This window comes from Pelophylax lessonae, assembly GCF_965119305.1.
Source record: "Pelophylax lessonae genome assembly, chromosome: 1".
NCBI lineage: Eukaryota > Metazoa > Chordata > Amphibia > Anura > Ranidae > Pelophylax > Pelophylax lessonae.
This window is the reverse complement of record NC_138768.1, coordinates 266570266-266583051: the sequence shown is the minus strand read 5'-3', so window position 1 is coordinate 266583051 and position 12786 is coordinate 266570266. Positions and strand designations below refer to the sequence as shown.

At 44.9% G+C, this 12786-nt stretch overlaps 1 protein-coding gene across 2 annotated transcripts in view; it reads left to right on the top strand.

Annotated features, from left to right (window-relative positions):
- Positions 1–125: 125 nt before the first annotated feature.
- PI4KA (phosphatidylinositol 4-kinase alpha) overlaps positions 126–12786 on the top strand; it is a 293423-nt gene continuing 280762 nt past the window's right edge. For both annotated transcript variants that reach the window (XM_082244087.1, XM_082244086.1), the window contains exon 1: positions 126–293. In XM_082244087.1, the coding sequence (XP_082100213.1) occupies positions 186–293 (108 nt within the window). In that variant the 5' untranslated portion in view covers positions 126–185. The remainder of the gene's footprint in view (positions 294–12786) is intronic.

Below are 12786 nucleotides of genomic sequence, written 5' to 3'. Positions count from 1 at the left end.
CCCATATTCTATTGTGTGCTTGTCACTACACGCCGCACAATTACTGACGGGCAGTCCAATGCCTGTTTTCTCCATTGTCACCATAGTAACACGGCAATTCGTCAGGTTAAGCTGCCTCCGTCACTTCTCTAAGGGTCATGTGATGAAGTGGAGAGCGGACGTCATCTGACGGCTCCGGGAGGAAGATGGCGGCCAAGGGGGGCGGCGGCGGAACCTCCCGGGGGTTTTATTTTAACACCGTACTGTCACTGGCCCGCTCCCTGTCCGTGCAGAGGCCGGCGGCCCTGGAAAAGGTGAGTCTGTAGCCAGAGGATGCGAGCTGAGCTGTGGATTAGACTGGCACTGTTCAGTGCTCTGTTGGGGGCGCATTACCTGGAACCGGAGGGCTGGAACAGGGCTTGACACCTGTCAGTGGAACTGGGGGGCTGGAACAGTGCTTGTCACCTGTCAGTGGAACCGGGGGGCTGGAACAGTGCTTGACACCTGTCAGTGGAACTGGGGGGCTGGAACAGTGCTTGTCACCTGTCAGTGGAACCGGGGGGCTGGAACAGTGCTTGACACCTGTCAGTGGATCTGGGGGGCTGGAACAGTGCTTGACACCTGTCAGTGGATCTGGGGGGCTGGAACAGTGCTTGACACCTGTCAGTGGATCTGGGGGGCTGGAACAGTGCTTGACACCTGTCAGTGGATCTGGGGGGCTGGAACAGTGCTTGACACCTGTCAGTGGATCTGGGGGGCTGGAACAGTGCTTGACACCTGTCAGTGGATCTGGGGGGCTGTAACAGTGCTTGACACCTGTCAGTGGATCTGGGGGACTGGAACAGTGCTTGACACCTGTCAGTGGAACTGGGGGGCTGGAACAGTGCTTGACACCTGTCAGTGGAACTGGGGGGCTGGAACAGTGCTTGACACCTGTCAGTGGAACTGGGGGGCTGGAACAGTGCTTGTCACCTGTCAGTGGAACCGGGGGGCTGGAACAGTGCTTGACACCTGTCAGTGGATCTGGGGGGCTGGAACAGTGCTTGACACCTGTCAGTGGATCTGGGGGGCTGGAACAGTGCTTGACACCTGTCAGTGGATCTGGGGGGCTGGAACAGTGCTTGACACCTGTCAGTGGATCTGGGGGGCTGTAACAGTGCTTGACACCTGTCAGTGGATCTGGGGGACTGGAACAGTGCTTGACACCTGTCAGTGGAACTGGGGGGCTGGAACAGTGCTTGACACCTGTCAGTGGAACTGGGGGGCTGGAACAGTGCTTGACACCTGTCAGTGGAACTGGGGGGCTGGAACAGTGCTTGACACCTGTCAGTGGAACTGGGGGGCTGGAACAGTGATTGACACCTCTCAGTGGAACCTGGGGGGCTGGAACAGGGCTTGACACCTCTCAGTGGAACCGGGGGGCTGGAACAGTGATTGACACCTGTCAGTGGAACCGGGGGGGCTGGAACAGCACTGTGCAGTCACCCCATCATTAGGAGAAGTGATCAGCCCCAGATTTGTTTTGGACAGACAGTGCTGTGCATTTAACCACTTGCCTACTGGTCACTTTCACCCCCTTCCTGCCAAGACCAATTTTTATATTTCAGCGCTGTTTCACTTTGAGTGACAGTTGTGCAGTCATGCTACACTCTACCCATATGAAATTTTTATAATTATTTTCCCCCCACACAAATAGAACTTTCACACATGTGCGGGGCAGCTGTGGTGCGGTTTCAAAAAGGGTCCTGTGCGTTTTTGGGTCCAGTTCAGACAAACATTCGCCCCTGAACAGAAGGTCATATCTGATTATATTTACCCCTGGGCCAGTTGACTTTATTTCTGAAATTACAGTTTTATAGCAAGTCACCATTTTAATGGTTTGTGTTTTGGTTACACACTCATTAAAATAGTGACAATTGGACAGACCTGTGGGGATTGTACCTGTATGTCTTTAGGTTACCCCATAGCAATAAAGGTCTGATTTTACTAAGAGACCATTACATAGAACTGTAAAGTCTGTTTACTCATAAAGTTCAACTCCAGGGGAACACAAAAAATCCCCTTGCCTTGAGCCCCCCCACAAACACTGCAAGGGTTAAATGCTCGTCTTTGTCTAGTGGGTGAGAAACAAAATGGAATACTGCATTCCAGCTCTCTTTCCCCCCCCCCCCAACTTGTGTGTCCAGTCCTATTAAACCTCTTCTCCAAATGATTACAACCATGATCGCACTTCTCCTGCCTCCATATACAGTGCAAGGTTAATAGCCTAGTGTTTAATGTAGTGACTTTGAAGGACCTTCCACAGCCTGCCCTGAGTGCTGCAGGGGAAAGGATAGTACTGAAGTGAGGTCACGGACCCCCCCCCGCGCGTGTGAGCGGCGGACCCGATGTCCGCCGCTCACTCATGATCGTCCGTGACAGCGGGAGAAAGGCAGGCGGCTAGTGTAAACAAGCCGCCTGTCATTCTCCCCTGTGTAGAAACAGTGATCATACGGTTCTACTATGTAGGACCGTTGATCATTGTTCCTACACTTCAAGCCACAGCCAATCACAGTTAGAATCACGCCCCTAGGGACACACACAGCCCCTCCATCTCAAATAAAGTTAACCCCTTCACTACCAGTGTATTTTTACAGTAACAGTGCATATATATAGCACTGATTACTGCAGTAATGTCACTGGTAACCCCAAAAGTGTCAATGTCAGTCAAGGGTCCGATCTGTCAGCCGCAATGTCGCAGTCCCGCAAAAAAAATCACAGATCGCCGCCATTACGCGTTAAAAAAAAAACAACAAAAATGACAAAAATCTTTCCCTTTGTTAGTAAACGCGATAACTTTTGCGCAAACCAATCAAAATATGTTTTTTGCGATTTTTTTTTTTTTTTTTTTTTACCAAACATAGGTAGCATAAAACAAATTGGCCGAAAATGTTAAAAAATTTTGATTTTTATATTTTTTTTTTGGGGGGAATTTCATATAAAAAATGTGAAAAATATTGTTATTTTTGCAAAATTGACGCTATTTTTTTGTTTATAGCGCATGATCAAAAAAATCGCACAGGTGATCAAATACCACCAAAAGAAAGCTCTGTTTGTGGGGAAAAAAAGGACGTCAAATTTGTTTAGGTACAGCGTCGCACGACCGCGCAATTGTCCGTTAAAATCACGCAGTGCCAAATAGCAAAATACCCCCTGGTCAGGAAGGGGGTAAAATCTTCCGGGGCTTAAGTGGTTAAAAGTCTTTACAGGCTAACAGTTTAAAATTACACAGGTTTGGTTCTAGAATTCTTGCTCTCCCTCTGCGTTTATGGCGATACCTCGCATGTGGCGCGATCACAATTAACATATGCATATATATATATATATATATATTATTATTATTATTATTATTATTATTTATTTTTTTTTTTTTTACTAGCTTTTTTGTCATTACACATCCCTTGTCATAGCATGGGTTGTGACAGATCCTCTTTATGGAGAGCCTTTGGGTCTCCATAGCTGGAGTTAAAGGACAGTATCTGGATGATGACTAGCTGCAGCCATCATCCAAATATCAGCACCAATTCCTGAGGATGCATGGGAAGTGCCTGTTCCCATTTTTTTCTTTTTAGGTAAAGTTCCACTTTAATTCACAAAGCTTTACCCAAGTATAATCTTTATTTCAGGCCGGTTGTAACTGTAATTTTCAAATCTAATAGGAATTACTTGACTATATAACTGTCACTTTTTTGAAAACCAGAATTTTTATTTTGTGTTTAAATTTTTGATCTGAGCCTATTTTTATGTAATGGATTAATATGTGTATAGCCTGAAGTCTTGGAATAATTTTTTGATATTTGTAGCTGTGGATTATTTTTTCTGAAACGTGGCTTTTTTTTTTTTGTTTTTGCCATCACTACTGAAATTCTTGGTTTCATGGAATGTAGGCATTCCAAAGGAGATCAGAATTTAGTTTCAAAGGTCAATGTGTACAGCTTTTAAAATGCTGAGCTTGTTTAGCATTTTGGTCTCACAAGTGCCTTGCACAGAAAGAGCCTTAAAGCAGAGCTCAACCCATCAATTTAAAGTAGAACTTTAGTCAGAAAATGAAGTCCTGATCACTTGAGGCTGGCCTCTTTTGCAGGTATAGCTATGTAAAACATTAATAATAAGTAGCTATACTGTTTAATATACAGTAATACACTGTCTAACCCTGCTCTGCGCAGTTGCTTTCCTTTTTTAGGCACTGCTGAAGTTGTAGAGGCCGATCTGCCGAATACCTTAAAGCGGAATTATCCTTTACAGCTAAAGAAGGTGCTTCTGTGGGATCTGCAACTGCCGTGGTGCTGCACATGTGATCAGTTATGACACCAGCAATTTGATGGTTTGACAGTTTGGGTGAGGACACAGTAAAATGTGACAGTTAACAATCCCGGCATTCCAGAAATGTATAAAGTATATATCTGGACACAAATTTGTCAAACAGGATATCTCTGCGCTTGTTGGAGGAGTCAGTTCATTAACTGCTAAAACTACAAAACTGCTGCTACTTCACCAAATAGCGATATATATTGGAAAACATAAATAAAAAGAATAGTAGCGCAAAAAGTCACTGGATGTGGCTTTTAAAATGTAAAACAATAAAATCATACATAAAAGGTGTTACTGAAAACACTCTCATAAGGGTATAAAAGTCCTTTAAAGTCCATAGACCGTCCAGGAATGAGTGATGTTACTACTGGATCACCTTTTTTGTCCACCACCAAGTGTCACACCAAGGGGTCAGCAGAAATGGCAACTCACCAGATAAAGTGGCTCAGGTGTTCTCACACAAGAGCAAAATGAGCAGATATCCACGATACAGATGATGGGTGTAGACAAACGACCTGGATATGTCACCGCTGCACACACTTAATCAGACCTCCTTTCCACAAATGTCCCTCAGCATAGTGATCACATGCAAGGCAAAATAACCCCAATAGTGAAGTATTGTAAAACTCAGCTTTATTGAAAGATAGATTGCACTTACATTTGTAGAAAAAAAAATCAGGCTTCTAAGTAGTAACAAAAGCGGCCAGGAAAGGATCCACACTCGTACAATCACCCGGGTTGACTCCACGCCAACCCCGATACTTCCGGGTGGGTTCTCCTCCGTGCCACGTGATGTCGGATGCGTCGTCTGGTCACGCCCCGACGCGTTTCGTCATTTCCGACTTCAACTGGGGGCGTGACCAGACGTCGCCATCCACCATCTAAATACCTCCGCTGGAACGCACCGCGACCAATCAGCACAGCGGTGGAACGGCCGGAAGATAACCAGCACTCACAGCGGCGGAAGTAAACAAACACATCGCACTTCCGAGTATCCTCTGCATGGGGACAACCATCAAGGCACCGCTAGAAAATAAAACAGCGCCAGCAATGTTCCACCTATCATACAGAGGACACAGAGATGCTCATATATAAATCAAGCTAGATAGTGACAATAAGCACAATTGAAGCATTAATCTAAGGGTCTCCCCTGTGCCGATCTTAAGTCTGCAGTGCATTGCCAGCCGCATAACACACATAGTACAATATCAGCAATTGAGCACATAACAAATAGCATAAAAAAAAAATGCATAAAACGAATCAGTATATGTTTGTATGGAATAATCCATATCACAAAAACCCACATATACAAAAATATATACAAAAATAACACCCTAATATAAAAAATATATAATATATATTACTACAAAGTCACACCCATATAAAATAGTAGTAAAGCTAAATGGAAAATCACTAACACCAAACATTGGTGATAGTGAAGATAATCCACAACCCAATAGTAAACTGGGGCTCACACACATGGAGAGTAATCCCAAAAAATAGTAAAGAGAATGAAAGAAAAGGATCTAGACAAAAAGTCTTACGAATCACTAATATAGCAATTCAGATCTAATTCTATATTTAACCCCATCGGGGCGAGGGCCTGGGTGAGAAAAATCCATTTGGTCTCACGCTTGGACAATTCCCTCACCCAATTCGCACCCCGAACACCTGAGCCACTTTACCTGGTGAGTTGCCATTTCTGCTGACCCCTTGGTGTGACACTTGGTGGTGGACAAAAAAGGTGATCCAGTAGTAACATCACTCATTCCTGGACGGTCTATGGACTTTAAAGGACTTTTATACCCTTATGAGAGTGTTTTCAGTAACACCTTTTATGTATGATTTTATTGTTTTACATTTTAAAAGCCACATCCAGTGACTTTTTGCGCTACTATTCTTTTTATTCCAGAAATGTAACTGTATTGAAACCGTTAAATCGATGGGTTTTGTTCTGCTTTATGATTTCCTGCTGCTCGGGGACTCTGGGCTTCAGCAAAATAGCAGCCTCCAGGAAGAGCAAACAGGAGCAATGCTGGAGGCAGTTTACAGCACACACATTTAATTTTAGTAGCATAATTATTAATGTGAAATGTTAAAGATCATTATTTTTTTCCAAGTTATGTGTAAGGTTCTGCTTTAAATAACTGTTTTCTGAAACCAGTTACATTTAAGGCATGCAGTAATGATAACTGTTATAGTTGCTTGTGCTTTCAACCAAACTGTCAAGCCATCAAATGGCTGGTGTCATATCTTATCACATTTGCAGCACTATGGCAACTGCAGATCAAACAGAGGCTAAGATGGCAGCTTCCTTGGCAGTAAAGGATAGGAGGGGTTTACTTCTCCCTGCTCTCAGGGACATACTTCCTGTTACCATACCAGGGCCATTTATAATATTGATTGGACCCTGGGAAAACATTTTCTTTGGCCCGTGACCATTCTTAGAGATATACCAAATAGCAGGAAGACTCAAAATCAGTTTACTGCACCAGATTAGGCAGGAATTCGTTCCCAGAAGTTACAGCACATCATTACTGCTCACTGATGGACGTACTACAGGAGATGACCAGAGACTGCGGATCTAGTACAGGAGATAACCAGAGACTGCGGAACTAATACAGGAGATAACAGGAGACTGCAGAACTAATACAGGAGATAACAGGAGACTGCAGAACTAATATAGGATATAACCGGAGACTGCGGAACTAATATAGGATAAAACCGGAGACTGCGGAACTAATATAGGAGATAACAGGAGACTGCGGCACTAATACAGGAGATAACAGGAGACTGCGGAACTAATACAGGAGATAATAGGAGACTGCGGCACTAATACAGGAGATAACAGGAGACTGCAGAACTAATATAGGATAAAACCGGAGACTGCGGAACTAATACAGGAGATAACAGGAGACTGCGGAACTAATATAGGATATAACCGGAGACTGCGGAACTAATATAGGATAAAACCGGAGACTGCGGAACTAATATAGGAGATAACAGGAGACTGCGGCACTAATACAGGAGATAACAGGAGACTGCGGAACTAATACAGGAGATAATAGGAGACTGCGGCACTAATACAGGAGATAACAGGAGACTGCAGAACTAATACAGGAGATAATCGGAGACTGCAGAACTAATACAGGAGATAACAGGAGACTGCAGAACTAATATAGGATAAAACCGGAGACTGCGGAACTAATACAGGAGATAACAGGAGACTGCGGAACTAATATAGGATATAACCGGAGACTGCGGAACTAATATAGGATAAAACCGGAGACTGCGGAACTAATATAGGAGATAACAGGAGACTGCGGAACTAATACAGGAGATAACAGGAGACTGCAGAACTAATACAGGAGATAACCGGAGACTGCGGAACTAATACAGGAGATAACCGGAGACTGCGGAACTAATACAGGAGATAACCAGAGACTGCGGAACTAGTACAGGAGGTAACTAGAGATTGGGGAACTAATACAGTAGGTAACTAGAGATTGGGGAACTAATACAGTAGGTAACTAGAGATTGCGGAACTAATACAGGAGATGACCAGAAACTGTGGATCTAGTACAGGAGGTGATCAACTAAGTAACCATTTTAAAATTCTACCTATCAGCAATGTACAGGTACTTGGTAAGCAGGTCAGGCGTTAGGATAACAGTTTACAAGCAGTCCATTGGGAGAAGGACCTACCTACCTAGCCAGCCCTGCTCACCACCCGCTCTGAGGTCCATAGACCGAAATTCCTGAGGTCAGGAGGCGGGGCGCTCAGTTCTTCCATTACTATTTTAGCTCTTGAGTCTCTGTGTATACAGGCTGCATGGGGCGGGGTCAGGGCGGAAGTGGAGCTTCTGGTCCCGTCCCCTCCCTGCTGGCCAGGGCATACACACACCGATGTACTTGGTGCAGTCTGCAAGATTATTATCTTGGGACCCAAATGTGTGGGCAGTGTGGGCTCAAGGGGCAGCTGCTTTGGGCCCCCTAACAATGACTGGGCCAAGGGCAGCTGCCCCGATTACCCCACGTTAAAGATGGCCCTGTCTCATACATCTCATCCTGCACACTGGCCTGCTACATGTCGGAGCGCTGCCTTTGGTAAATTAAGGGATATATTAAGGGACATAGATTTAGCAAAGAAGGATATCCTAAATTTATGCGCTGCTTTTTTGTTATAGCTTAACCACTCATTCACCACTTATTCTAAAATATACTTTTATAAATGGCATGTAGGCAATTGGTTAAAGAACAATTTTGCAGGGCTTGCAAGGTGCCCCCTACCTCCTGCCAGCGACACCCACGGTAGCTTTGAGGCTCTCCCTTTTTTCTGGGGAGTCCAGGACTGTGGGAAACCGCATCCCCAGTGAGAGCAGTAGGACCATGGGGAACATCTTTTCCCCGATCCCTCCTGTGACTAATGACCCCAGTTGCAATGTGTATTATCTGTGCTGGAATAGCCTTATTGGAGGGCAGTGGAGACAGTGGGCGTCTAAAATACCCCCTTCATAAAGACTTCCTGTCTCCTGCCCATGCTGTCACATAGGGGGCATGTTGGCTCTCTTACAATGGCAATAAAGTAAACCAAATAAAAAAGCTTTATAAATAAAAATAATAAAAAAAAAGTTAAAGCACCCCTGTCCCTACCAGATACACCCCAGACAGAAAGTGCAACACAGAGTGAGTACATGGGTGTATGTAACATCAATGGTGGCACATATATGAGGTACCATTGCTAATGTCGGAGTGAGAGCAAGAATTCTTTGGCCATAATTTATGATCAAGTGTAAGCTGAAGGCTTTTAAAGGGTCGCTAAGGAGAATTTTGGGTACCATGGTTTTTTGTGATTTCACAGGCATACACAAATTTACAGCTTGACATGCTTGCTATTTATTTAGTTGACCCTACACTATCTTTTTTTATTCCACCAATATAATGGGTAATTGTGTTTGTTTTCACTAAAATTCATTTGAGTATATTATATATATATTCCTGAAAATATCTGTTTGACTATTAGCTGCCCAAAAAATTGCAACTACCACCATTTTATTCTCCAGGGCTTTTGCTTTTAGAAAGTATATACTTTTTCAGTGGTCAAGTTGCTGAGACTTGAAATCACACAGATATGAATGGTACTCATTAGAAATCATGGCGTACGACTTGTCATGCAACTTTGCAGTCCCAAGTTGGAGGACAAGTTGCACAAGTGTGAAAGGGGCCTTAAGGCTAGCTCCACCTTTTACACCTGTATTTAGTGTAACATGTTGCTTATCAACCAACTCCCCCCCCCCCCCCCCCAAACCCAGAGCGTCCCCTGTGACAGCGTGTGGGGGATCTGTGAATGAATGAACTACAAGTCCGTCTGCCACTGTGTAAAAATAGTTCTCAGTGCTCTTTTCCGCTGAAAGCCTGCACCTCCTTTCCACTGTTGGATACTGTCCTGAGTGTCTGTCCTCCTGGCGCTGAAAAATTCAGCTGTAGTGGCTGCTACAGAGAAAAGTTACACCTGCCACTCCCTTCTACCCTCTTTTATCCCACTTCTGCAATGCATTGCAGTAGGTAAATAGAGGGAGTGATGCTGAATGACAAGAGTCCACTTACCATTTCTTAAACGCAATGCATTGTGGGAGCATAGTAATACAGGTTCTGTGAATTGCAGAGAGGGCAGAAGGGGTGGGCCAACAGTGCTACTTTTCTCTGTAAAAGTGGCTGCAGTTAAAGCGATTGTAAAGAGGGAAAAAAAAACATCTCTATACTTACCTGCTCTGTGCAAAGGAATTGCACAGAGCGGCCCCCAAACCTCCTTAGGTCCCCCATCCACACTCCTGGCCCCTCCTCGCTGTCCAGTGCCCCCACAGGAAGCCGCTTTCCATTGGGGCACTTGTGCGTGCTTGTTCCCGAGCCCAGCTACCTATGACACAGACAGACATCCCCCGCTCCCTCGCCACTGGCTTTGAATGACATCACTGGGAGCCAATGGCTCCCGGTGCCTCAGAAAAGCTAGTGAGACCCGAAAGGGAGGGGAGAGAAGAACTGCAGACATGCACAGCGCTGGATCGAATGAGGGCTCAGGTAAGTACAGGGGTCAAGTCCTGGGAAAGAACTCAACAAAGATCCCCCTCACCCCCTTCTCAAAAATAAAAGTGTGTGTATGTATGTATGTGTGTGTGTGTGTGTGTATATGTGTGTATGTATATGTATATATATATATATATATATATATATATATATATATATATATATATATATATATATATATATATATATATATACCTTTTGCGGAGTGAGGGCCACTTTAACGACTTGGTAACCAGTCGAGGGCCACAGTGAGTGGAGCCGGCAGATGACAGGTCTGTGTCCACGCAGCATATGCAGAGCAGACACGGACACAGCCTTCTCTACTCTATGGGCCCTCTGATCCAATCTGCCCAGACACAAGGGGACAGATCCCCTTCTGTTTTTTAAGTGGATCAGATTTGAGATAGGCGGGTGTAAATGGACACAAGTTAATTTACATCTGCCTGTCTATAGAGGTGAATGGAGGGTCCCAATGGGTCCACCTTAAAAACATACAGGCGGACCCGATCGGACAGGATGTGTAAAAGGGGCCTAAGGCTGCTTTCGCACGGATGCACTGCAGTTTACCTGCACCTCAGCTGACCTCAATCTTCACTTCTTCCTCAATATTACTGCAGGTATCGCTGGCTGCTGCTGTCCCCCAGGCGGCTGGTGGCTGCTGCTGGCTGTCCTTCAGGGATGGTCCTGCTGGCTAGTGCTGCTGCAGGGGACTGCTGGCAGGTACTGCTGGCGGGTACTGCTGGCGGGTACTGCTGGTGGGACCTGCTGGTGGGACCTACTGGTGGGTACTACTGGCTGATACTGCTGGCTGTTACTGCTAGCTGGTTCCTGACCATCAGTGTGACAGGTGCCGCACTAGAGGAAGCATGCATCTGCAGTAGAGATCAGAGCCGCTGCTTTCTGTATCGCTCCTGTGCCCTGTCACAGGCGGGGTCCTGTGACAGGAGCCGGCGCTATACAGGAAGCATTAGCTCCGCTTCTTCTAGTGCCAGTTCAGTTCCTTCACACTGATGCTTGGGGATGGCAGGTCGGGAACCCGCAATCTGGGCTTACCGACCCTCCATCCCAGAGCAGAAGGTGGCACCAGGATTCTGTTGGGGGGCTGCTAACGCGAACGACATTCCCATGTGTTCCTGCAGGACTCGAGCCCTGGGTAATTATAAGGAAGGATGAGAGGCCAAATTCGATGCCTAAACATCTTTTACCTTAATGCAAGGAATGCGTTAAGGTAAAAAATGTTTAAGCTTTAGAACCACTTTAACTCTGACAGTGCTGGAAGACATCTGTTCAGAACAGTATCTGGCTGCTGAGTGGAGGAACAGCTAGGCGGATTTTTGGCAGAACCAGCTGCCAGCAAGTAATGGGATCTGCATCATTATACAACTTATATGTGCAAAGCTGTATCCCAAAAACCCTCTCTAAACATCAACTTTAAAAAGTCTCCACAATAAAAACGGCTTTCTCAGAAAACATGTCAGGCTAATATTTTGTGAAATAAAGGTTATTCATTGTATCAGATGTGCTCGGAAAGACCTGGATGCTGTCATTGCTGTATCTTCCTGAAGTTGCTGGTAGCCTGGCTGTCATTTTGATTTGAAAACTTCAGTTTTCTGAGTCACTGACCTGGAACATGCATGCAGATCAGGAGTTTGGACTTAATTTGCTGCATGCTTGATCCAGATCAGTGGCTCGAAATGTGTTGAAGTCTGAGATTTTGAATTCCAGACAAGGAACTAGGCAGTCAGAAAGTGGCAACTTCTAGGTTTGTCTTATCAAATGTTTGCTTTAAATAGCACATTCCTAATACCAGCATCATGTGCAGCATTGAACATACAACTCCGGGATGTTGCCCTTGGAGGCAAGGTTTCAAAGAAAAAGCAAGAACTTTTTTTGTGCATTAGGATAACAATCCAAAGCATACTTCTTAGCTATAAAACACCTGTCAATTAAAGAAACAAGAATCCCAAGTTCTGTTTTTGATGGGTTGGCTTGCCCACTCACCAGGTTTAAGCCCTGTGAAGGTGTTATGGGAAGAACCCCACAGGCCAGCTGCACCTTTGAGAAGCCACAGAGTGCGTTGGGTAAAATGAACCCTAATAGTTAGAAGGCCAAAATCTAAAACTGTATTTGCTGCAAATAGCAGATAGTGTACTGAATACAGTGGGTACGGAAAGTATTCAGACCCCCTTAAATTTTTCACTCTTTGTTATATTGCAGCCATTTGCTAAAATCATTTAAGTTCATTCTTCTTCCTCATGAATGTACACATAGCACCCCATACTGACAGAAAAACACAGAATTGTTGACATTGTTGCAGATTTATTAAAAAAGAAAAACTGAAATATCACATGGTCCTAAGTATTCAGACCCTTT